The sequence below is a fragment of the Micromys minutus genome, assembly GCF_963924665.1.
Source record: "Micromys minutus genome assembly, chromosome: 3".
In the NCBI taxonomy this organism is placed as follows: domain Eukaryota; kingdom Metazoa; phylum Chordata; class Mammalia; order Rodentia; family Muridae; genus Micromys; species Micromys minutus.
The window spans coordinates 54,906,020-54,931,309 of record NC_137972.1 but is presented as its reverse complement, the minus strand read 5'-3'; the positions used below and the strand labels follow the sequence as shown (position 1 = coordinate 54,931,309).

The 25,290-nt window shown below is 51.4% G+C and overlaps 1 protein-coding gene across 3 annotated transcripts; it reads left to right on the top strand.

The window, feature by feature from the left end:
• The first annotated feature begins 10,533 nt into the window (after window positions 1-10,533).
• KLF15 (KLF transcription factor 15) lies at window positions 10,534-25,039 on the top strand. Of its 3 annotated transcripts, none has more exons than XM_080915015.1 (4): window positions 10,534-10,665; window positions 14,248-15,351; window positions 24,026-24,109; window positions 24,673-25,039. In XM_080915015.1, the coding sequence occupies exons 2-3, from the start codon at window positions 14,273-14,275 to the stop codon at window positions 24,102-24,104; spliced, it is 1,158 nt and encodes a 385-aa protein (XP_080771141.1). In that variant the 5' UTR covers window positions 10,534-10,665; window positions 14,248-14,272; the 3' UTR covers window positions 24,105-24,109; window positions 24,673-25,039. The 3 variants fall into 3 exon arrangements, with proteins under 3 accessions (XP_080771141.1, XP_080771142.1, XP_080771140.1); XM_080915016.1 differs by lacking the exon at window positions 24,673-25,039 and adding an exon at window positions 24,297-24,649; XM_080915014.1 differs by lacking the exons at window positions 24,026-24,109; window positions 24,673-25,039 and adding an exon at window positions 21,576-23,841.
• The last annotated feature ends 251 nt before the right edge of the window (window positions 25,040-25,290 follow it).

Genomic DNA, 25,290 nt, shown 5'->3' with positions numbered 1-25,290 from the left:
CGGGCAATATTTACTTTTACACATATTAAATGGGCTATTTTAAAATAATGTACTAAGTTACAGAATTTTTATTAAAAATGGTAAAACTATTTTGTTTTGTTTACAAAACAAATTCATGACCATTATAGAGAAGTCTAGAATGGGTCAATAGGTGCTAAAAAAAAAAAAAAAAAAAAAAGATAGCTGAAGCCCCCGGTGCTCTGTGTAAACATTGGTTAAAATCTGGTACTTGTCCGGCTGAACCTCATTTTTCCTACAGTCCCCCACCCCCACTTAGGTAGGATTGTATAGAGGTATATGCCAGTTTTTCTCTTCCTGCCTCTCCCCTCCCCCACCTCTTTCTCTCTTTTGAGACAAGATCTTGATAGCAGCCCTGGCTGGTCTTGAGCTCTCGGAAATCCTCCTGCCTCAGCCTCCCCTCCCACTTGTGGAAACGCAGGCATGAGTACCAGGATCACATTTTTTTGGTTTGTTTGTCTTTCACTTTAAGCCTCATAAAATGCTCTTTAAATTTTTTAAATTAAGTTGACACATGAGGACTGGAGATGTGGCTCAAGCCACATGAGTGGCTGCCTAACATGCGTGAGGACCCTGAATTCCGCCCTCATGGTTTTGAAACAAAACAGAAGTCATTTTGCGGTGGTAAACCATATTCTACTGCACAGACTGCATGCTGACATCTTTGATGATGGAGAGTTTTGTTGTTGTTCTGTTGGGGTCTTTTGGTTTGTGGGTTGGTTTTTTCTTTTAATTTTATTTTTGATGAGCTAGCTTCTGATATTTTTCAAATGGTGGGGAAAAGTGTGTTTCCTGGAAATCTGATCTTTCTTTATTTTGTGTGAGTACACTGTCGCTGTCTTCAGACACACCAGAAGAGGGCGTCAGATCCCATCACAGATGATTGTGAGCCACCATCTGGGTTATGGGAATTGAACTCAGGAACCTCTGAAGAGTAGTCAGTGCTCTTAACCAATAAGCCTCTGAGCCCCACCTGATCATTTCTTAAGAAGGTTCCTGAGTATAGACTTGTGGCAGCTTTGAGTGGTAGGGACACCAGTTTAACGTCTTTCCAGCATCGTAACTTTAAAAGAGCTGGTTAGATGGAGCGTCTTTTGCTTTGTGTTTCTTTGACCCAGAGTGAGGTTAAAACCTCTCTGAGCGAGGAACAGCCTGTACACCCAGTCCCTCTGTGTGTACCCCTTACTGTGCCTGGGTAAGCATTTCCCTCAAGATTTGTGAGGTGACCAGGGACTCTTCTCCCTAGGATCAGAGAGGAGGCCAGTGTTGGGCTGGAAGTAGGGAGGGGGGTTACCTTCTCCAGGGTCCCCCTCCTCAAAATACTGTACAGGACTCTTTGTAAATTGGTGTTACTAAAATTCTTTCTGTAAAGAGGTAAACAACATCTACCCTTCCCTCTTAAGGTCTTGACAACAAGCTGAGGTGTGGTGGCACCAAAGTCCAGCCTGGGGATTCGGTAGTTTATTTGACTTCCTTACAGATAGTGTGGATAAGGGGTCACGGGCAGGATCATGGGCGGCCTTAAAGGTGCCACATTAAAGGTATCTATTAGGTGTATTCGATTTTAAAGGTCTGTATCCATCAGGGCTGATAATTCCCTGATGGCTATGTAGATGGAGACCCTTCCCCAATCCTCCCCGTCTATATTTACTCCACCCCCTCCCCAGGCCACTGGCTGGAAGGTGTGGCTGTCTGCTCAGGCAAGGGTCCCATGACCCTTGGCCCTTAAGAGGCAACAAGCTCACTGTAGTGATCTTTCTCCGGCTGGCACAGCTGGTTGGATGAAGATGACAGTACTTGGCTCTGTTGGGCTTAAAGAGCAGGTGGCCTAGACACCATGGGTCAGAACTTCAGCCTGAGATTTGACTCCCTGTCACCAAGTGAGGCCCATGTAATGTGGCTTGGGAGGGTGGTATCTGAGTCCATCTTCACTTCAAGCAGATCCATGTCACTGCTGTGACCCTGAACTTACCCAGCCAGCAGTTCACTCCTGCTCTGATGGCACCAGCTCCTCCTATGGACACTTAGGCCCGTGGCTGCAGGGCAGCAGCAACCTCCTAGACACAATGAGTAGGAGAAGTGAGCCAGGATTTGTCAAGCACTGGGACAGAGCTGGCACACAGGACACCTGTGTTGGCTCTTGTCCTTTGCCTGGCATACGATGGGCACTCAGGAATGTAACCTGTATCAGCTGGAGAGTCACACAACCTCCTCAGACATGCTGTGACAGTGACCTGGGTGGGTGTTGCCTGCCTCACGCCTCCTATCTGCCCCTGCCAGAACACCAGTGGGCCACTCGGCTCCCATCCTCCACCCTCTCCAGAGTGGAGAAAAGGAGTCTGCAGCACTGCAGGGTGTTTGACTACCTCACTGCCTTGCAGTGTGCAGCCTGCCCCGCAAAGTTGTCTGTGACATGACTAGGGAACAGACATGGCCCTCATGTGTAACACTCCTCAGACTCAGGGTTCCTCTTGACACTCTCACCATACACACAGCATGCATTAAATACACCTGATTATGGAGCAGCCTTACTCTGCAGCACAGCACAGTACCCTGCACATAGTGCCTGCTCCCAGTACTCTGCAAACCACACCTTGTGGCACCTGTACCAGAGCATCTTATACACAGTACCTGTACCCTGTGCATAGCACCCTGCATAAATCACCCTGCACACAGCACCTTGCACCTAGCCCCCTGTATTCAGACTGTGGCAAGCAGTTGACTGGGAGCTGTGGTCACTGCGGTCACGGTGCTGCTGCCCAGTACCGGGAGAGCACCAGACTGCAGTTCAGTAACGTACTGGCAAGTTTTGGGTGTCAATTTGACATGAGCTGGAGTTATTACAGAGGAAGGAGCCTCTCTTGTGGAAATGCCTCCATGAGATCCAGCTGTAAGGCATTTTCTCAATTAGTGATCAAGGCAGGAGGGCCCAGCCCATTGTGGGTGGTGCCATCCCTGGCCCAGCCCATTGTGGGTGGTGCCATCCCTGGGCTGGTAGACCTGGATTTTATAAGAAAGCAGGCTGAGCAAGCCAGGGGAAGCAAGCCAGTGAGTAACATCCCTCTATGGCTTCTGCATCAGCTCCTGCTTCCTGACCTGTTTGAGGTCCAGTTCTGACTCCCTCTGGTGATGAACAGCAATATGGAAGTGGAAGCTGAATAAACCCTTCCCTCCCCAACTTGCTTCTTGGTCATGGTGTTTTGTGCAGGAATGGAAATCCTAAGACAAGTAGCCTGGGGAATGATCTGAAGTCAAAGTCCTACTGGGTGCCACTCAAGCAATCCCAAGCCAAGGATCCTGAGTCAAATAAATCCCTAAGCTTCAGAGATTATTGGTATTATTAGCCCTTCAAGGGTAACAGGCTGGACGCATGGTTAGAGTAGCACCATTTGCCACAGACTGGAAGCTATGTTGGTTTATTAGTGTCTCTTTCATGTCCTCTGCTGGGAGCCCACCTGGTGAGTTAGAGACACTGTGGGACGCTCTCCAGGGTCTTCTACCCTGGCCTCCTATCTCCAGATGATGGCTTTTTTCTGCCTGGCCCCGGAGGGTTCTCTCTGTTCTGACATTGGGAAGAAGCATAAGGAGGCTGAGCCAGAGCTTCCACCCCTTGCTTCTGCAGGGCTCTCTGGCCAGCTACGGGAATGTGGAGAGACGGTCTTTCCTGGGGTCATTCAGCTGAGAACTAGAAGGTCTGAGAAAAGAATGAACAGAATTGTCGTACTGGCTGCTTTTGTGTCAACTTGACACAATCTGGAGTTATCACAGAGAAAGGAGCTTCAATTGGGGAAATGTCTCCATGAAATCCAACTGTTAGGCATTTTCTCAACTAGTGATCAAGGGGGGAGGGCCCAGCCCATTGTGGGTGGTGCCATCCCTGGGCTGGTAGACCTGGGTTCTATAAGAAAGCAAGCTGAGCAAGCCAGGGGAGCAAGCCAGTGAGTAACACCCCTCCATGGCCTCTGCATCAGCTCCTGCTTCCTGACCTGCTTGAGTTCCAGTCCTGACTTCCTTTGGTGGTGAACAGCAATGTGGAAGTGTAAGCTGAATAAACCCTTCCCTCCCCAACTTGCTTCTTGGTCATGATGTTTGTGCAGGAATAGAAACCCTGATTAAGACAGTTGTCAATGCTCACTATGGGAGACAAGCATTAATTAATGACCACACTAATGGATCAATACAAACCTTGAGAAATGCTTAGAAAGAGAGGTACTGGTTATAAAGGAGGTTGGGGAAACCTGTAAACTCTGACCTAAGGAATGTAGAGGTGACTAGGAAGAGGAAGCAGAGGTGCAAAGGGCCTGTGGTCAGCAGAAGTGGAACACATTCCAGGCCCTTAAGCCTTTAGCAGAGAACCTGGGTTCAATTCTCAGCATTCACACAGAGGCTCACAACATCTGTAACCCCAGTTTCTGGGGATCTGATGCCCACTTCCAGCCTCTGTGGGCACTGCATGCACCTGGTGCTTAGACATACATACAGGTAAAATACCCATAAATGTAAAATACCCATAAATGTAAAAATTTTAAAAAAACCTTTATAATACTGATCTATTTGCCTATAGAAATAGATTCAGTAGCTTAATGATAAACCTATTTTTAGTACATATTTTATTTTTCTTTGACTTTATAATTGCTCATTTATCAATTACAAGATGATGTCAGCAAGCATATGCACATGAGAGACATATGACCTCAGAAGCAGATGCCGAAAGCGAAGGACTTAGAGTGGTTTACAGAGGCAGTGTGTGGGAGGCATAGCAGAGAACTGTAGCAGAGACTGTCCCAGGCCAGAATGCAGGTCTGATGTGACACTCTCACTGCAGACTGGAGAGGGCTGGGCAGGAGCCCCAGCACTACAGCTCCATTAGCTGTGTGGGACTCCTATACCCAGCAGGATCAAACAAACAGCACCAAGCTCTGTTCCCAAGTGGAAAGCCAGGACAGCCATGCAAGGGAGGCTGTGTGGGATCCAGAGCTGGGGTCACCCAAAGCCAGCCTCTGCACAGGGGATCTGAATGAGTTGCTTCTATGGCCTACACACCTCAGGAGCATCCTCATTTTCAGATAGGAATGGACACAACTTGCCTAGAGTCACATACCCAAGGCCCAGGGGCAGGGTTGGCAATGAGGCAGTACCCAGCCCCTTGCTTTGCCATTCATGTCAACTGCCCTCCTTGAGGTGTGGCAAGTGGGAGCAAGAAGCCACGTGGCAAGGATGCAGCTGAGCACAGCCTTGAATACCGAGATAACTTCAACTGGGGCTTGTTTTGTGGCCGTGAGCCAAAAGCTCCCAGCCAGCAGGACCCTCAGGCTGCAGACCCATGTGGACCATGTGAGGGTGGAAGCTATCAGTGGGCAATGTTGCCTCAACCTCTCTGGTTAACTGGATGGGGGTTAAAACGACTCCAGATGAGACATTTAGAACAGCCATTTACCCAAGGCACCCAAGGGTAACAATGTCTCTGCTAATGCTTATGCCATGTGCTGAACTCCAGTCCTTCAGGAAGCCTGTGTTCTGCAGACAGGGCCTTCAAAGATGGAGTTAAGTCAATATGAAGTCACTGGGATGGAATCCTTATGAGAAGAGACCAGGACACAGACAAATGCAGGGAAGACTATACAGAAACTTGGGAAGAAGAGTCCCATGGGTTCAAGCCAAGGAGGAAAGTCTTGGGGAAGCCATCCCTGTGATGCCTCGTCCTGGACTTGCAGAATCATGCTTGTTCATGCTGTAACTAAGAGCTGCCTGGGAAGCAGACGTCCCACACAAAACAAGCCCCAGCCAGCACGCCACGGGACTTTTGCTGAGCCCACATGCATTGCTTCAGAGTTTGCCTCTGTGGGAAGAAGCTAGCTGAGTGCCAGCAGGATGGGGGCCTTGTTGTCAGCAGCTGGGTGTCACAGGTCTTGGAGTGCACAGGAACTGGGTCATGTGCATAGGAGAGGAGATGAAGCTAAGTTAACTGAAAGGATGTCAGTACATAATACACATCCTTTATGTCCTATGAGTATGTGTGTGCACACATGCGCCGTGCTGGCAGATCAAACCCAGGCCCTAATACAAGCTAGGCAAGACCTCTATCTCCAGCCCAAATCCATGGTCTTAAAGAGCTTGTTGGCTTGTGGGAGAGATACACAAAAACACATGGGTAAAAATAAAAATAAAAATCCCGAACCGTGGAATAGAACCAATCAAGGCCAGAGATCAGAGAGCACTGAAGAAATGGTTTTCAGACCAGGTGACCAAGAAAGCCATAAGCTAAAGCAACATTTGAGTAGAGGTCTGAACAGGAGGGACCCACCCATGAACATATCTCAGGAAGGAGGGAAATGATAGAAGAATATTCCCCTGACAATGAGAAAGACTTCTGTTTCTCTAACATGTGAGGCTGGGGCCCAGGAGTAGAGTACTTCTTACCTTTGAATGTATGATGCCCTAGATTCAGTAGCAACTATTAAGGGAAAATAAGGTACAGAAATTCTAAAGAAGGAATAACAAAAATCTTAAATCAAATGTATATTGATTAAATGTGTGACATCTGGTAGGAAAAATGTCCCCTTCCCCAAAGGACCCAGTACCAGATGGTTTTGCAGGCAAAGCCAGATAATACTCAAATAATATTTATATTCATTTTATTTCTCTTAAAAAGCATGCAAGTCTTTTTTATTAGAAGGGTATTTAAAATTAAAATACATGAGGCTAGAAAAATGGCTCAGAGTGTAAAAGCATAGGTTAATCTTGCAGAGGACCTAGGTTTGATTCCCAACACCTACTTCCCAACCATCTGTAACTTCATTCCCAGGGATCTGACGCCCCTTTCTGGCCTCTTCCAGCACTGCATATTCGGGGTGTACATACAGGACACTCATACACATAAATCAGCATAATTAAATGTTTTTTTTTAATTAAGGTTTAAAAGAATGAGACCACAGTGGGCCTGGTGACACAGGTGTGGTTTGAGCACTCTGGAAGCCTGAGCTAGGAGGACTGTGAGTCCAAGACCAGTCTAGAACCCATAGCAATACCTTGTTTCAAATAAACAAAAACCTAAAAACTTACAGAAGGATAAATTCCTCCAGTACCAAAAGGTTGTTGTAGAAGTTTAAAAGTCTCCCAGAGACTAGGCATCCAAAACAGGTATTTCTTTGAATGGATGGCTGTTTCTGGGATGTTTCTACTGCTGTTTCTGCCCCACTAAGGCCTCCCCTGAAGTATTTCTACTGTGTTACAACTCTGAGGGGGAAAGTTTCAGCAGTAAGGGGAAAGGTTCCTGGGAGTTGGAAGCTTTGGATTAGTACAAAGTCACACCTCACAACAAACCTCACACAACAGATTTATTGGGAAAGACACTATAGGGTCGTTACCTCTCTGCCTGGGCAAGAAAGAAGCAGCAAAGAACTGAGCAGGAGGCAGGTTTTATATAGTGTTTCTTGTGGTGGCCTGGGATTGAAGATGTTTTATTCAATAGAGTGGGGCCTGGCCTCTCTCCCCACTTCAAGGGACTGGAAATTCTAGCCACCAGCCTTAGAGAAGTCTGGGGGTTTAGGCCTAGCCACTTGTACCTCAAGGACTTTACACGACTGTTTTTTGGGTTTTGTTTTTTTTTTTTTCCTCCTCCCTAGTAAGAGTGGAAGCATAGCACTGGAGAGAATTTCCTTTCTTTTGAAACCCAATGCCTGGTTCTTAGCTACAACTCTGAAAATCAGTACATAAGTCCTTTCTATTACACTGGGTTGTTGTTCTGTCTAGATGGTGAGAAATGGGTGTGCTGCTGTTCATGGGAGCGTTCAGGTGGTCAGGATCCTGTGCCCTGTTCCCTCAGTCATCAGGAACGCCTTGCACTGAGACTGGTCCTGGCTCTGCACTGTGATGGACATGTAGAGGTTATCTAGGCTGTGGTGGGAGGTATCTGACTGCTGACTGAGAACGGATGGCTGATCAGACCCTGCTGGTGAGGGAAGCAGATCGGGAGCAAGGGAGCACAGCAGACATGAAGGCAAACCCTGGAAGGTTCTGTGGGAGTTGTTAATGCCTCTTACAAGAAAACTGTTCTGATTTCCCCGGGGACCAGGTATCTCCAGTTTAGGGGGTAAGTCTCTGGAAGCCTATTTAATTTTCTGCGTGTGTGTGGTGTGATTATGCATGCTTGTATATGTGGGCACACATCATATGTGGATATGTGCAACTGGAGGCCTGAAGCTAACATTTGGTGACTATTCTTAGTCATGGTTTCTATTCCTTCACAAAACATCATGGCCAAGAAGCAAATTGGGGAGGAAAGGGTTTATTCAGCTTACACTTCCATATTGCTGTTCCTCACCAAAGGAAGTCAGGACTGAATTCAAGCAGGTCAGGAAGGTGATGCAGGAGCTGATGCCGAAGCCATGGAGGGATGTTACTTACTGGCTTGCTCCCCATGGCTTGCTCAGCTTGCTTTCTTATAGAACCCAGGACCACCAGCTCAGGGATGGCACCACCCACAATGGGCTAGGCTCTCCCTCCTTGATCACTAGTTGAGAAAATGCCTTACAGACAGATCTCATGGAGGCATTTCCTCAACGAAGGCTCCTTTCTCTGTGATAACTCCAGCTGTGTCAAGTTGACACAAACCAGCCAGTACAGTGACTTTCCCCACCTCTCTCCACCACATTCGAGGCAGTATCTCATTCAAAACCCAGAGCTCACAGATTCCAGCTAGTCCTGCCTCTGCCCTCTGTGTCCTAAAATTACAAACAGTTTTGAGACCTACAGTCCTGGGCTGTGAATACACAGACATTTTTGTCTGTGCTGCTTACATTTTCTGTAGGGGACAAGAGTTTACAGAATAAAATGAAAACTTCTAATAAAGTAGAAAACAGTAAGTATCCAGAACTGTTAAACTGGATAGAAAAATGCCCCCCCCCCGCACCCCAGAAACACAGCAGGGAGCAGGGGCAAAAGCAGGCTCTCCTGAAGGTGCCAGTTCAATAAAACCTGAAGGATGGAGCCATGCAAATGTTGGGAAGAGAACTGTTCCCAGGTGAAGGGAGCAGTTTGTGCAAAGGTCCTGAACTTGTGCCTGGCAAGTTAACCTGAGCAGCAAGAAGAGGTCATTGAACAAAAGAGACCCAAAGGAGACTGAGGGAGGCTGAGAAAATGTAATTATATATACTTCCTGTGAGTGGTCGGGGAGCTCCCGGAAGGTTCTGAAGCAAGTAAGCCTAATATGACTCAGGTTTAGGCAGAATGTCCTAAGTTAGTCATGGGCTTCTAGACAGCTGGGACATCTTCCCTATGGACTAGGGCAGCTCAGCTACCAGATTGCTTTCAAGTTTCTGACCTTGGGCTGCACTTCTCCCCAAGGGGTGGGAGACATTGAGCAAAGTGTGTAAGGAATGCAGAGCCCAAGGTAGGCAGGGCTGTGGAGAAGAGTGCTGGCCCAGCCTGACCCCGCCCTGCCTTGACAAGATAGAATCAATCAAATTTACTGACTCGCTAACTGCCTGCTCTGCGCGCTAGCCCTGGCTGCGGAATACTGCAGAAGCCCCATACCTTGCCTGTGATCAGAAAGTTGATGACCATCTTGTGCTAAGCACAGATTAACTGTTGGGTCCTGGGCAGTCATCTGGAGAGACCTCAGATCCTTACTTAAGGGGGCCCAGACCCACGGACTATAAATCCTGGCCACAGCAGGGACGGCTGGGAGAAGCAGGGGGCAAAGACTGGCCACCTCCCAGTGCCAGGTAGGAAATGCCAGGAAGGCAGGCCTGTCCAAATGTCCTGAATGTTTGTTAAGAAGCAGGGGAAAGAGACCTAGCCATGCCTTGCCTTCTATCTGCAAGGCTAGGAAGGCCCATGCTCTCAACGCCCCCCCACCCCCGCCCCTGCTGGCTGGGGAGCCAGGCAGTGTAGGCTAAAGTGCACAGCAGGGTGTCCAGCACTCTCTGCTCACGTGTTTTCGCGGGCTTCACTTTCCTTATTAAACCGGTGCAAAAGCTGTCTATGATGGCTTGGAACTCCCTCTGCAGATCAGGAGCACCCTGCAGTCTTTTGGGAGGTGCCTGCAGTGTCACTAGCTTAAGGTAGTGGTCAGCAAGCCTCCTCAGTCAGTCAGACGCAGAGGTTGAGGGCATCTCAGCGAGCGCTTATTCCCCGTAAGTAACCATGACCGCTGGAGGAAAAACCAGATGTATTTTTAAAATTGGTCCCTTTAGACACGGTCTCTACTAGACCGGGCCTTGTTGGGAATGCGGAGGGGGCTGCCGGGACGATTCCGCTCCCGAGGTCCCACGTGGTCTGCACTTCGGGACAGTACGGGCTTTCGGTGGATTCTGGGTCCCGTCTCAAGTGCGCACCGGAGGACCCAGTGCAGGTCCACGAAGAGGCTGGAGAGCGCGTGGGTAACGGGAGGGTGCGGCCGAGGCGGGGCGGGGCGCGTGACGCGCGGCGCTAGCCAATGGGGCGCGCGCCCGAGGCCGAGCCTCCTGCGAGCCTTCTCGGCGCCCGCGGCATCACGTGAGCGGCAGGAGAGCGGGGAGAGCGGCGAGCGGCGAGCGCCCAGCTCGGCCGCAGGGAGTGCGGGCTGCGGCCAGAAGCGCTGGACGCGCGGCCGCATACGGAACCGGGCCGCACGCGCCAGGCCGCGCCAGGCGACGCCGAGTCCAGGTGGGAGACGCGCGATGTACCGCAGCCGCGTGGGTCCCCCCGGGGGATCACGGGCCGTCCCCTGGCGCGCGCGGTCCGAACCACGCGCGGGGACCGGGGAAATGTGGGGACCCCGGAAATGCGGGGACCTCCCTAAGCGCGCTGGGCCCGCAGAGGGCAAATCCGGAGTGCGCAGCTCCTGCCCGCGGAGCCCACGCGCGTCCGTGGCACTTCTGGACCTGCGCTCCCATATGGCGGCGCCTGGAGGGCCTGGCGACCAAGGGGCAGAGAGGTTACTGTCGGTCACAGCAGCGGTGGCCTAAGAAGGGAAGCGAAGGGGGTCACTGGGCGGAGGATAAGGGCCTCTCTGAAGCTGTGCGCCAGAGTCTGAGCCACCTCCTTCCCATGTAGTTCACATCTATGGGTGGGCACCCACGCGCGGGCACCTGGCGGACATCCGCACGGCTGCACTGCGCCCAGCACACGCAGTCACACGACACAAGCTCACACCCATTTGCGCGTACCCGCAGCGCTTAGGTTCCGTTTCCCCACGCAGAGTCCTCGGGCCCCTTGACCAAACATTGCTGGAGCGACCGCTGAGGGTAGCAGCCGCAAGGGACAGGCCACCCCTCTTGGAAACATTCTCGCCTAGAGGCACAGGGGCTGTTTGCTACCATGGTATGGGAAGGTGAAATCCCAGATGTTTGACTGAGTCCTTTAGATGTTTCCCCGACCGTGGGGAGCCCCCGCCGCCCTACAGGTGCCAGAATGGCAGTAACTTTGGGGCCTTTGGACTCCTCAGGGAGGAGACTCTTATTTTGAAGACCGGCCCCTATTCGCCACCCCCGTGATTTGCACGCTGACCCAATGGCTAGCCCTTGGCCGGCTCTCTGCTTGTTATCAATTACATGTTGTTCCTACAGCCGCTGTGTCCCCGGGAGGATAAACAGCAGGCCTGGCCTGCTAAGAGAGGGGGCGGAGTCCAGCGGCCTGCCGGGGACCGTGCCCAGAACAGGGTGCCCCCTCCCCCTGCACGCAGCCTGCGCCTCTGGCTGCGCCACGTGCTGCTGTTTTTCAGGGACCGGCTTGAGCGCTGGAACTCAGCCTTTCAAGTCCTGGGTCCAGGAAGTCCTGAATCCCCTGGGCACTTAGTACCTCAGTGTCCCCAGGGTTGCTCAGCACTGTTTTTTAAGATTGTTAACTGGTTGGGGTCACTCCTGTATTCATTTACTCCAGGATTCTGGAATCATTCAGCAAAGGCTAGGTCTGTCTTTGACTAGATCCAGTCCCGTAGTGAACAGTCAGGACTGCTTGTATTCTGGTGGGGCAGCAAAGCATATAAGGCAGTTTTCACAGTGATGCCTGGCTGTGAAGAATATAATCCTGGGTGGTTTGTCCAAGCGGGGAGTGATTTCTGAGTTGAGATTTAAATGATGAACTCCCATCTGGAATGCCGAGAGAGGCAGGACTTCCACAGAGGGGGAACATTGGAGCCAAAGCACAGGCTCATTGGTGCTGGCGAGCCAGGCCTGGAGCAGTTGGAGGGGCAATTTGGGGGTGGGCAGGGCCCTAGTACTCTGAGCCCTGGAGGAATCTGAAACATTTGGTGGGGGCTTCTTCCGATGTAATTCTATTTTGGCATCAAACTTTCATACCTGTTCTTCCTCTCCCTCCTTCCATGTTTCAATGGGATCTCACATGGTTGCCTTTGAATTTTAGGATTTCCTGGCCTCAGCCTCCTGAGTGCCAAGATTATAGTTGTGAGCCACTATGCCTACCCAACCCCGCTGTTCGATTTCATACCAGACCTTGGTTTCTATTGGTTTAAAAATGAAGCCCTGATACCATGATCCCCTTTGAAACAGTGTGATCGATTGCTCGGTGTTGTGGTGTGCCCAGCTCTGGTCAGATTTCATTTCAGGAGAAATAGGCAGTTGTTCTGGGTCCTGGGACACCATGTGCCCTGCATTTTCGTGACCAGACGCTAGTGAGTTTGCTAGGAGCCACGTCACACTGGGTTACACTGGCAGCACCCAGATGTGTACACAGAGAAGGTGTGTTGCTTGCCTGAGGTTGCACAGCTGATAGCTGCAGACAAGGTGTGTGCTAGGGGAATGGATGAGATGAGGTTGGGAGAAAGGTGTGTGGGGGCTCTGCCCAGCTGCTTCGCCCTTCACGTTGTCTGGCGTTTCATTCCTTCCCAGACCCTGCTTTGGTAAAGAGTGTGTATTTTAAAACACATTCCCAGTCTTAAATCCTTAGCTGAGTATTTAAACTCAGATTGCCTTTGTTCTCTACAGCAAGAGAGAAACTGAGAGAGCACTGAGTCATAAGACTGTTGGGGAAACGGGATGACTATCCTCTCAGCTGCTGGGCAGTACCAGGTGCCAGGTTGTGGAGTGGACCTAAAGTCAGGTGGACAGGATGCAGCCCGAGCATCCTCCTCATCAGTTTGATAATCACACAGGCAGCAATGGTCACTGGGCGGGACAAAGGTCCAGAGAGGTGGCTCTGTCACAGCAGATACTGTTGACTCTTCTCGGACACCAGACCTAGTATGGCCTTTGGCTTCAGAGGACACAGCTTTCCCTTCTCCTTCCTATTCCCACTCTCTGAGCCCCTCTTGGATACCTGGGGTGGTGCTGAGTGCTGGGGACCCAGGAGAGTGTGCTGCCGAGAGGGGACACAGGCATCTGAGTGTCCCAGGAGAGCTGGGATGGGGCGTCACACATTGGCCAAGGGCAAATGTCATTCCCCATCCTGCCCAAAGGTTGTGAGGCTCAAGGAAGTTACCCGCACCTGAACCCCCAGACCTTCTATGGACTCATAGTCAGGCGCTGAACCTTGTTCATTATGGCAGGAAGCACGGTGGAAGGGAGCTTTTTGCTCAAGTCTGTGATACCTCACCCAGTCATGGAGAACAGTGACTCTCTACACAGGTCTGAGGACTAGACTGTAGAGAAATACCATGTAGCCAGGAAGGCACTTAATGGCCTTTAACCTTTTTCTAAAGTCCAGGCAGCCCAGATATATGTGTGTCTCATCCAATCCTGGGGACACCACGCTTGTGTTCACAGTTCATTTTTGAGCATCTGAAGTGAACAAGTGAATAAGCAGCCCGTGTTTTATTTGCTCACTCTGGAAACCCTACAAAAGTCCCAATAGCACAGGCTCAGAGTGCAAATGGCCATTTTCCTTCTCACCCCCTCTCTGACTCAAGGTAGGGAGCAGAGTCCAGGGTCTTTCGACTTTCAGGGCCTCTCCTCCCTGGCCCCTTCCCCCCCTCCCCCCCCCCCGCAGCCTCAGCTGTTCATAGACAAGAGCATTTCTTGTCTTATTCTTTTCCAGGATCATTCTGGAAAATGTTTGAAACCAGAAGTACCCTGGGTTGTGCAACGGGCCTGGAGAGGGAGGGCTCTTCTGCAAATAGGGTGATGCAACTTTTGAAAACATACTCGCCGGCCCCACTCTCCCTTGGGATGGAAGCAGGATCTGGACATTTGTCCACAGGAGGCCTTGGGCAGGCAGCCGAGAGTAGGGGCTGCAGGGCACTGGTAAGCTTGCAGCTCTTCTAACCTGGCCTCCCTTGTTCCCTCTCTGCAGTCACCACAGGCTCAGCCAGGCCAGCATGGTGGACCACTTGCTTCCGGTGGACGAGACCTTCTCGTCACCCAAATGTCCAGTGGGATACCTGGGAGATAGGCTGGCCAGCCGGCAGTCATACCACATGTTACCCTCGCCCATCTCTGAGGATGACAGCGATGTCTCCAGCCCCTGCTCTTGTGCCAGCCCTGACTCTCAAGCCTTCTGTTCCTGCTACAGTGCAGGTCCAGGCCCTGAGGCCCAGGGCAGCATCTTGGATTTCCTCCTGTCCCGGGCCACACTGGGCAGTGGTGGTGCCAGTGGAGGCATCGGAGATAGCGGTAGCCCTGTGACCTGGGGATCATGGAGGAGAACCTCTGTGCCTGTGAAGGAGGAACATTTCTGCTTCCCTGAATTTCTGTCAGGGGACCCTGATGACGTCTCCAGGCCCTTCCAGCCTACCCTGGAGGAGATTGAAGAATTCTTGGAAGAGAACATGGAGGTTGAGGTCAAGGAGGCCCCAGAGAACAGCAGCAGGGACCTGGAAGCCTGTAGCCAGCTCTCAGCTGGATCACACCTGAGCCACCTCCATCCAGAGTCTGGTGGAAGAGAGCACTGTACCCCACCGCCAGGTGGCACCAGTGGGGGTAGTACCCAAGGTGCAGGTGGGGGGCCAGCACATGATGGCCCCATGCCGGTGCTACTGCAGATCCAGCCTGTTGCTGTGAAACAGGAGGCAGGTGCAGGGCCAGCCTCCCCAGGGCAGGCCCCAGAGAGTGTCAAGGTCGCCCAGCTTCTGGTCAACATCCAGGGGCAGACCTTTGCACTCCTGCCTCAAGTGGTACCATCCTCCAACTTGAACCTGCCCTCAAAGTTTGTGCGAATTGCGCCTGTGCCCATTGCCGCCAAACCTATTGGCTCAGGATCCCTAGGGCCTGGCCCTGCTGGCCTCCTTGTGGGTCAGAAGTTCCCCAAGAACCCAGCAGCAGAACTTCTCAAAATGCACAAATGCACTTTCCCAGGCTGCAGCAAGATGTACACCAAGAGCAGCCACCTCAAGGCCCACCTGCGCCGGCACACAGGCGAGAAGCCCTTTGCCTGCACCTGGCCGGGCTGCGGCTGGAGGTCAGTATTTTTGGACAGGCTGGGCGCAAGCAAGTAGGCTCATCTTCTGCTCACCTAAGAGTGTGGCAAGGCCCCTTTCTCCATTAGATAAGGCGGATTAGGAAAGGAGCAAGGGATGGGCAGGGGGCAGATCACACTTGGAGACTAAAGCTTGAAGCCCCCTGGTCTCTGCTATCCTTAAAGAGTAGGTGAGTCTTGCTGAGGCTTGTGCTATTGGGAATCTCTCAGACTAGGATGGAAGGAAGAGGAGGGGCTGGGCTGAGGTGGAAGGAAACTCATCTAAGAAGCAGATGAGCTTGGTGGCACATGGGCCTTACAGCACCTCCAGGTAAGTACCACCATCACACCCATGAGTTTCATGGAAACTCTGACTGGCTAAGAAGCACCCAGGCCACATTGCTCTGAGTGGAACATGAGCCCCAAGACTCGAACTAGAAAATGCTACTTCCCTCCAGCCAGGAGATGAAAACTGATCACAAGTATGGGCTAAGCTCTGCCTTGTTTGTTCCTGGGGACCTGGAGGTGTGTTTGGAAAGCCATAGAGAACAACCAGAAGGAAGGTCAGATGGCTGTGATACAGGGTCAGAGGTAGCAGAATACCTTAGACTTATGCTCCAGACAATGGGGTGCCCAGCTTTTCAGCCCAAGGAGCCTCAGATGGCCAGATGTAGTGCCAGGGACCATGGAACCCTGCAGTCACCCTGGCCTGCTGACTGCTGCTCATCATCTTCAGGAGGCTGGTGGCCTGCAGAAGCTTGAATATTTGGTGTGATATGGCCAGGGGGAGGGTGTTCTGGCCTTGGTAGCTAGGCTGTGTGCCAGCAGTGTTGGTGTGTGCATGCGTGTGTCTGTCTTGTGTGGTTTTTCTGTGTGCTCTGACTGACAGAGGAACCACCTGAACAAATACCTGCTGTGTTGGACGTACCTGCTTATGTATTGCGTAATCATGTGTCTTGAACCTGGTGAGGGTCACACCAGGTCACAGAGGTGGTGGTGTGAGCCAGTCTTTGGTTCTGAGTTGGTGGTGCTGGCCCCAGGGCAGGTGCTGTAGTAAATGGGTGGGTTGTAAAGCAAGAGAAGCCCAGACAGATAGGACTGGGTTGAGGGGTTTACTGAGGAAGGGGAGAGCAATGGACCCTGTTCGAAGGAGGCACTGGGACAAGAGGATGTGAACCCACCCTAGGACTGCAGTTTCCTGTCTGGCCCTTTTTTGTTTCCCGGAGCCAGGAGGTAGTGTGGAGGTCTCACTGTGCCCTCATTTCATGAAGTGAACTTTCACTGTCCCACAGTCAAACTGAAGAGGAGCCTCAAAGGTGTCCTTCCTGGGATACTGGCAGGTGTTCACACTCACAGGGACTGCTCATAGGCAAGCCACTGAATAGCCTTAACCCAACAGTCCTGACTCCATGACTTGCTTGCCCTGTGCTCTGACCAGTGCTGCCCAGAGGGAAAGGGGCCAGGTGGGAGCTGCAGGCTATGAGATGTAGTCAAGGATAAGAGCTTGGAGATAGGGCATTACCCACCACACTGCTGCTCCAGGAAACACGGGTGTCCAAGGGCAGCCTTAGCTGTGACCCTGAGCCTTGCAATGAAGCCATCATTCAGGTAGAACCCACTCAGCAAGACTAGGGACATGGTATGCCTCTCAAGCTTCTGCCTCAAGAAAGGGCTGGTTGTGTGAGTGTGAGATTTTTAGGATCCTCTTGGGTATCAGAAGCCTAAGGGTTGTGCATAGAAGGTTTGCAATTCTCTGCGTATGGCCAGTCTTCCACCCAGAGGCCGTGGGATGTGCAGCAATTTCTTGCCGCAGTTAGGAGGGAGGATGGACCCCACACACACTCTGGTTCTGGCCAGGGTGGATTGAGGTGACAATGAAGATGGTGGTGGTAACATGTCACACTTAGGGATCACCATGTGCTGGGATGATTCCAAGCTTCAGAGAATCCCCATCCACCCTTTCACTTGTGTATGCCCTTCTGCGGGGGCCCATTACTCCTGAGACTAACCTGTCCTCTAAATGCAGAGAACACCTTGGAGTGTTTGAATCCCTCTGGCCCACACACTCCCCAGTGTGCACCCTGCCCTCCCCCTTTCTCAAGCAAGATCATCCATGCCCTTCCTCTGTGTCTCTTTCCGTCCCCATGGGCACAGGGATGCTATGGTGTCTCAACCTTTGCGGCGCACCCCCAATGCAGGCAGTGTTTCATCACACCCTAACAACAGCTCTACGAGCATCTGTAGTATTCCACATTCTACAGGGGAAACCCAAAGTACAAAACATCTGTCACAGGGATGTGCCTAATGAGTGTATTTTGGGGGTTGGGGTGCATCCCTGGGAGTGCCTACCTCACTGATTCTCCAGCAGTACCGCCAGGAATGGAAGTGGCCATAGTTTCTGCCATGCTTATTCGGGGTGTGTATATGTATGTGTGTGTGTGTGCGTGTGTATGCATGCATGCATGCATGTGTGTATGTCTGCATTCGAGTATGTGTGTATGTGTATATTCCTATGTTCAGGTAGATATGTACATGAAGGCCAGAGATACTTCCATCTTGCTTTTTGAGATAGGGTTTCTTACTGAACCTAGGGCTCATGGGTTGGCTAAGCTGGCTGGCCAGTGAGTTTTAGCCTGCTCCTGGCCTACCAGCACTGATATTCCAGGTAGACCCTACTATGTCCAGTTTCTATGTCAGTACCAGGGATCTAAACTTGGGTCCTTCCTCATGTTTGCCCAGCAAGCACTTTGCCAAATGGGCCACATCCTCAGCCCCTGGGCTGTACTTTTTTTCTATTGTGCTCCTGGCTATGGGAAAGGGGATCACAGCAGCAAGCATGGTTGTAACAGCCTGACACGCACTGCTCTGAGCATGCTGTATGTTCCTTTAGCTCTTAAACTTAGGGCCCAGAGGAGCAAACAGCAGTTAAGCACATTTTCTGTGGTCATGCAGTTTAAAAGTGGTAGAGTTGCTGGGTGGTGGTAGTGGCACACGTCTTTAATCCTAGCACTCAAAAGCAGAGGCAGGAGGATCTCTAAGTTCAAGACCAGCCTGGTACAGAATGGGTTCCAAGACATCCAGGGCTACACAGAGAAATCCTGTGTGGTGTGTGTGTGTGGGGTGTGGGGGGAGTGCCAGAATCAGGAGTTTAACAGATGTTTGCTCTCTCACTCACCCTAGACTCAGTAATTCTCCATGCTCCTGCACACCTCCCTGGGAGAAAGCCTCTAAGGAGAAGAGGCCCCTCCCCCACCTGCAGCTGGGCCTGGCTGGTCCAGCACGTTCTGTGCTTCCCATCTGCTCTGCTGCTGGCGCTGGGCCCTGAGTTCCTACATTTGCCTGAGCCCCTGTGCCCTGCCCCCACTCCTTAGCCCAGGGTACGGCTCCACAGCTGCGGTGGCACCTGTCCCAGTCCAAAGCCCACTGCCTTCTGCTTTTGCACACCCAAGATTCCCTATCTCTCTCTCTCTCCCTGTTGGGTCATAGTTTTGCTTGCAGGAAGAACTAAAGCTTGTTGTGGTCTAACCATCTGGGAAGTGGCTGTCTGCCGCCTTCCTAGAAGTTTCCTCTCTCGCAGACATAGGCCTCCTTTGTTCCCTGCAATGGAACATCCTGTTCCAGAGTGGCCAAGCCAGCCGCTCCTTCCAGAAAGAATCTCTCTGGGCCATAGCTAAAGTGAATATTAATAGCTGTCAGCAGCCTGTGTGGCGTGTTCTGCCAATGTCCATGGTGGACACAGGAGGCCCTGAGAGACACAGTGGACTCCAAAGCCACTGTTGGGTGCTGGACATAGGATTCAAGCTTAGTGGTCTGGTTTCAGGCCAGCATCTTTAGCCCTCATCACTGCTGCCCATAAGCAGGGATGTGTCCTCTGGCTTGTGGTTAGCAGATGCTCCATGTGCTATCTGCAGGTTGTGCGCTGTACGCACAGCCTTAGAGCCTGCAGCTTCTGAAATTTGGCTGTTGACAGTGGCTTTCTGACAGATGGCCACTGGTGTTTCACACAGCTCCCATGCTGACATTACTGGTGACCCCTGAGCTTGCTCTGCTCTGTGACCCAATAGCGGTTGTCATAGGGCTGCCACACAGGTGCCAGGTACCAGGTCTTTTCCATGCATCAGACAGGCCCTGTGCTCTACCCTGTGCCTTCAGTAGGAGCTCACAGTTCTTAAACAGTTACCACAGCTGAAGCATTACTGCCATGGCCACCACTGCCACGGTCCTCTGACATAGGTCTGTTTCTGTCTCAAGGCAGGGAAATGGGGTTGAGCAAGGTTATCAACCTACCCAGACCAATCCTAAGACTGTCCTACCTAGCCGAGATTTCCCATCTCTTGCTTCAGTGTTGTCTCAAGCTTCTTCTGTGGCTGTGATCAAAAGATGTGACCCAGTGAGTCAGGGGTTATCTTCAGACCAGTTACAAGGACAGTCTTGTCAGGTACCAAGAAGCTGTGGCAGCAGAGACGGACTCTGGAATGAGGACAGCTTGTTCTCTGGCATGGCTGCCTCTCAGCTGCCTGTCTCTCTCAGAGTGTCATATAACAGGAGGACTGCTACCCATTCCCTGGAAGGCAGGCAGGAAGTAAGGAGGAAACTCAGGCCCAGGATGCTCAGGACCATTGGGTTAGAGGCTGTGAAGCCTGGTTGGGTGTAGGTGTGTGTCCGACTCCTGCTTGAGGCATGTGACTGGCACTGGGTCCTTGTCTAAGCACTCCCAGGCCTCAGGTGTTCTCAGTTCACAGCTCTGTACCAGGTCTCCTGATGCCTAGGCCAGGGTGCAGGGCAGCGGCTGGCTTGGTAGCTCTACCTGCTGTCAGCAGCACAGGAGATTGAGGTCCTTGGTGTCCTGAGCCCAGCCTGCTCTCGATACCACTGTTCTTTCCCAGGTTAGCATGGCCCACTACAGAATCAGAGCTGAGATGGCCACAGCTCTCGACACGAGTGTGATGCAGCTGCGGTCCACTTATTTTGTATCACCAAGTGGCCCCTGTCTAGAAACGGGATGCCAGACCTGGGGTTCCTGAGTGCTCCTGGGAGGATCCACAGTGAGCAGTGTGTGACAATCCTGTTTCATCCTGAGGTGCCAGGCCCCTTCTGAGCACAAAGAACTAGGAGTATATTCTCCTCCTTGGAGCTAACACTGTCAAGAGACGGCTGAGCATCAAGATGTTGAGACTAATTTTAAAATGCTGTGAGGCTGAAGGCGTAAGCTCAGTGATGTGGCGTTTGTCTAGCACGTTCAAGCTTTGATGCCCTAGCACCCACGACAGAAAGATGATCTGTGAGAGGCAAGCATAGGATGTAGGCTCCTGAGGAGGTGACATTTGGGCTAAACTCCGGTGAAGGGAGGATAGGAGAGATGGATGGGGAAAACGTCCAAATAAGGGAGGCACAGAGGAAGCACGTGTGCGGTGGTGGAGTGGCGAGGGTCTGCCATCCTGTTGTTGAACAGAAGCCAGAGGGAGAGTCTCAGGTCCCAGAACTTACTGACAAGCAGCCTGGAAATCTTGGCCTGTCCTGTGGATGTCTATTCCCAGGCCTACAGTGTCTGAGAGAGGGATGTCCCAGGAAGCTGTTTGAATGCGCAGGAATACCATGCAGGTATATTTGAGGCAACTCAGAAGGAAGGCCACATGTCCAGATCTGCAGGGTGACATAGCCTGGCAGGTACAGGTCTAAGGTCCTCCCTCCCCTGTTGCCAACAGAAGCAGAGAAGCCAGGCACTCCTGTGGGCTGAGAGTCTGTTTCCATTGGTGGGCCGGTGTCACCTCTGGCTGGTCTTCACAGGCCGTTCAGAGATTTGTCTGTAGCCTCTTCCAGGGGAAGGTGAGGCCAGTGGACCAAACATTGCTGACCCACTGTTGCTAGTGCAGGAGTGATCCAGTGCCCAAGGACTGAGTGACTATGGGAGTGAGTCCCAGGTGGCTAACAGCCTTAGGTCCCTTCCTATGTGGAACAGCCAGATACCATGGGAAGTAGGCCCTGGCCAGGAGAGCAAACCTGTGTGCCTTGTGGTCCTTGACTCTTGCCCTCAATAGGTCTTGGGGACACTGGGGCTTGCCAAGAACTCCTTAGGTGGCTATAGATGTGGTCTCACTCTGGTTTTGCCTGGCCCACAGTGCCCTCCTGCCATCTGCCCCCCAACCCACCCTCACCTCCACCTGTGTGGCACTGGCTTTGAAGTCACTTGTGCCCACGATGGCCTGGCTGACCACCGTGTTCCACAGGTTTTCCCGCTCAGATGAGTTGTCACGGCACCGGCGATCTCACTCGGGTGTGAAGCCGTACCAGTGTCCCGTATGTGAGAAGAAATTCGCGCGGAGTGACCACCTCTCCAAACACATCAAGGTGCATCGCTTCCCACGAAGCAGCCGCGCAGTACGCGCCATCAACTGAGCGCAGTGGCCGCCCTACCCTCCTCCAGCTCCATGTTTTGTTTTTAAATGCAATAACTTATTGCCTCTTTCAGAAGGATGTGACAATATTACCAGTCCCCCTTCTGAATCTTAGGAGGTACGACCCAGAGCCGCCGTGGCTGCCTTTCTGGAGAGGACCTAGAGTCTCCACGGTCCCTGGGGGCTGGTTCCCCAGTGGCCCAGGTGGCCCAGGCAGGCCTGTGCCCTTGTGCCTTTGTGCCTTCCTGCCAGCTGGAAGCAGTGTTTGGGGGGCCCTTGCCCTCCTCCCATTGGGCTCCCTACCTGGGCCAAAGCCAACATTATTGCTGGGGAAGAAGTATTTTGGCTGTGTCGAAATAGTAGCTCCCAGAGGAAGCCATGCTGAGAAAAAGGAAGTAGGTCAAAAGCGCGGGGCTGCACTGTGAGTGAGGACCGCCATATGCAAGAGGCCTTTGAGGGTCCAGGAGGATGGCCACCCTCTGTCTAGGCCATAATGCATGTGCTTAAATGCAAGACAAATGGAGTCATATTCATCCGTACCCAGCCTGGCTCACCGTCTTCCACACACCAGCCTCCTGGTTGTGACAGGAAGCGAAGAGAACAGGTCTGGTGGATGGAAAGCAACTAGCTAGCGTCTCCCGGTCTGACTTAGACTCGCATTCCTCATCAGGACTAGAAATTAGTACCAATTGAACTAGCTTGTTTTGACAGGTCTATTTCACATCCTATGAATGTATGTAAATAAATTGTACATAGGTACGCATCTACATAAAATATCTTTTAATAACACGTTGACATTTGTGTAAATTTGAAATTTAAAAAATTCTATAAAGTTGGTGTACATATGTTACAATTATGTATATTTTCTTTGGTCCTTCATAAAAAGATATATTTACTTTGCCAATAAAAAGAGATAAAAAAAAGAACTCAACTATTCTTTGGCCCTGTATTCCTCCACTGGCCACAGACATATGAGTGATTCTGGGGCCATGCTTTTCCCAGATCCCTGCATGGACTTTGCTCCGGTGTCACCTGTGCAGTCTCAGGACAGCAAGTCATGGCCATGTGAGACCTTTGCTGGGCACTTCTGTGTGCTGAGGCTAACATTATACATCCCGTTGGCCCTTCTGGAGTTCTACTGTTAGGTTTTCATCCAGGTACACACCCTCTACAGGCCGGGCTCTAGGATCAAGGGGAACAAACAACAAAGGGAAGCTGTGAGCTCTGTGGGGAAAGAGCCCAGGGAGGTGCCTGGAGCTAGCCACCTCAGCACCTCAGCTGCAGGAAGACCTTCCTGGTTCACCTGTGCACAGTGTAAGGTGAGAATTTTCTAGAAGGGGACTTTTTCTGTTGCCCGCACTAAAACAGCTGGATGCTGTGTAAGCAAGGGTTTCCCAAAGGGCTCCTCAGAGATCTGGAAGCAGATGACAGGCAGGTTTTCAGCAGAGAGATCCTATACTGTGTGGTGTGAAGCTGTGAGTCTCAAAATGTAGAGACCACTATTCTGGGGGCCTGGAGTAGGCCTGCTGATCTGTCCTGTCCAATGAGAGCTGGCAGTCATTGAGCATTCATGTGACCATTCGTGTGTGATTCATCTCATTAGAGGCTGGACGTCCCATCTGACCAGCCTGTGACCCCTGCCCTTTGCCTATGACCGAATGTACCTTCTAAGGACAAACAGGCCCTGGGGAAATGAGACATTGATTTCCAGCTGTGTTATCGTAGTTTCTCTTCATCATTAAACAATCAATACGGCCACGGATACAAGGGACATTGCAGGGACAGAGGAGGTTATGGTCATGTTGATCGCATTAAAGAAGGAACAAACCATGTCCACATTCACCATGGCTGAGGATGGATGGGCATGTTCTTCCCCTCATCGGCACATCACCGACAGCCTGGTTACTCCATCCAGCTTGGCTGTGAGCCATCTTGGGGAGAGGAGGGGTGCAGATATAAGTCAGCATGGGCTCCCAGGATCTTCACCTGAGTTCTCTCTTCTCGCCCCAGCACTGCAGGGAAGGCCGAGGTAGGCACAGTAAGGCAGGGTTTAGAGTTACTGCAGCCTCCCTCAAGCCACCTCTCAGTGCTGCCACTGTGGGTGGGTTTCCGATACCCCAGATTGTCACTGGACCTTGCACAACAGGCTGATGGGAAAGGCCCTGGTAGCATAATGGTCCGTGGTAAGTGGGGGTTCAAACATATGTTGCAGGGGAGTGCAGTCTGGGAAACTGTCCTCGATGCTTGCAGTGGATGGAAGAGAAGTTTTTGTCCTGTTCTAGGTGCTGGGATGGCAGAAGGAGACATAGTCCTGTGGCCCTGCAATTATTTGTGATAGGAGAGGAATCTGGAAGATTATGAAACAGGTAAAATGTCCCAAATTTCCTCCAAGGTTTTAGTTAAGAGCAGAACACTGTGAAATATTAATAAGAATTTTAATGATAATGATAAGCAATCCTTTTTCATGTTTTTCTTTTAAATAAACTGAGTTGTTAGGAGCTGGAGTAGTTAGACTCCCCAATTTACAGTTGTCACACCTTTCCCTGGTACCAGGCTGCCTTATGTGGTGGACTGCCAGCCGGGCAAATTGCCAGTTGCTCTCATAGCAGCCGGCTGCTTTGAACTCTCCCAGACACCTTGGGGATATGAGCTGTGATCGGCTGCTGGTTTGGAAGCATGATGCTGGTTCCTGAGTCACATCCCACCTACTCAGTGGTTTCAAAAAGCTTGCAAGTGCCCACGACTAGCCTCTCTGAACTCTAGATGACCCTGTAACCACTCACAACAGAGAGGAGCCTTCTCATGTTGAACTGTGAATGAAAGACTGTTGGGATTGGTACAAACATAGCTAATTTTCATGAAGCATTGCTTCTGATTGGTGCTTACAGTCTTGCCACACCCCTTTCTGATATATAAGTCTGCCTTCCAGCTCCTTTCTTGAGTCAGCTGAGCAGCTGTGATTCCCTCACCACTGAGGCCAGCGAGATGCTAGTCCAGACCTGCAAGAGACACAGAAGTCCAATAAATGGAGAGCCAAGAAGCCCTGGAGTCTCAAGAAGCTGGGCTCCAGCCTTGAACACTCTTGACACAAACAGGGTTCTCACAGCTTCCCAGAGCTGGCTGAAGTGGGTTAAAGCCCAACAGAGTCTTCATCTTGAGCACCTGGAACCCAGAGTCTTTGCCTTCTACACACTCACCCTCACCTCCCCAACTTGCTTATAACTTAGACTGGTTTCAAACTTGCCACCTCCTCCTGCCTCAGCCTCCCAGGTGCTAGAATAAAAGGTGCATATTGATATACTGGCTTCTAGTCAATAATTTCTACCCCTGTAGAACAAAAGGTTTCCAACCTGCTTATCCTAGTTTGGTTTCTGTTGCTCTACTAAACACCATGGCCAAAGACACATTGGGGAGGAACGATTTCTTTCATCTCATAAGCTATAGTCCATCACTGAGGGAAGTCAGCCCAGAAGATTGAAGCAGAGACTGTGGAGGAAGTCTGATAATTGGCTTACTCCCTGCATTGGCAGCTAGCATTCTCCTATGG

Bases quoted from the DNA above. Each gene is read 5' to 3' on its own strand.
- KLF15 (XM_080915014.1), top strand. From the start codon at position 14,273: ATGGTGGACCACTTGCTTCCGGTGGACGAGACCTTCTCGTCACCCAAA. The intron at 15,352-21,575 runs GTCAGTATTTTT...CGTGTTCCACAG, and splicing joins TGGCCGGGCTGCGGCTGGAG to GTTTTCCCGCTCAGATGAGT.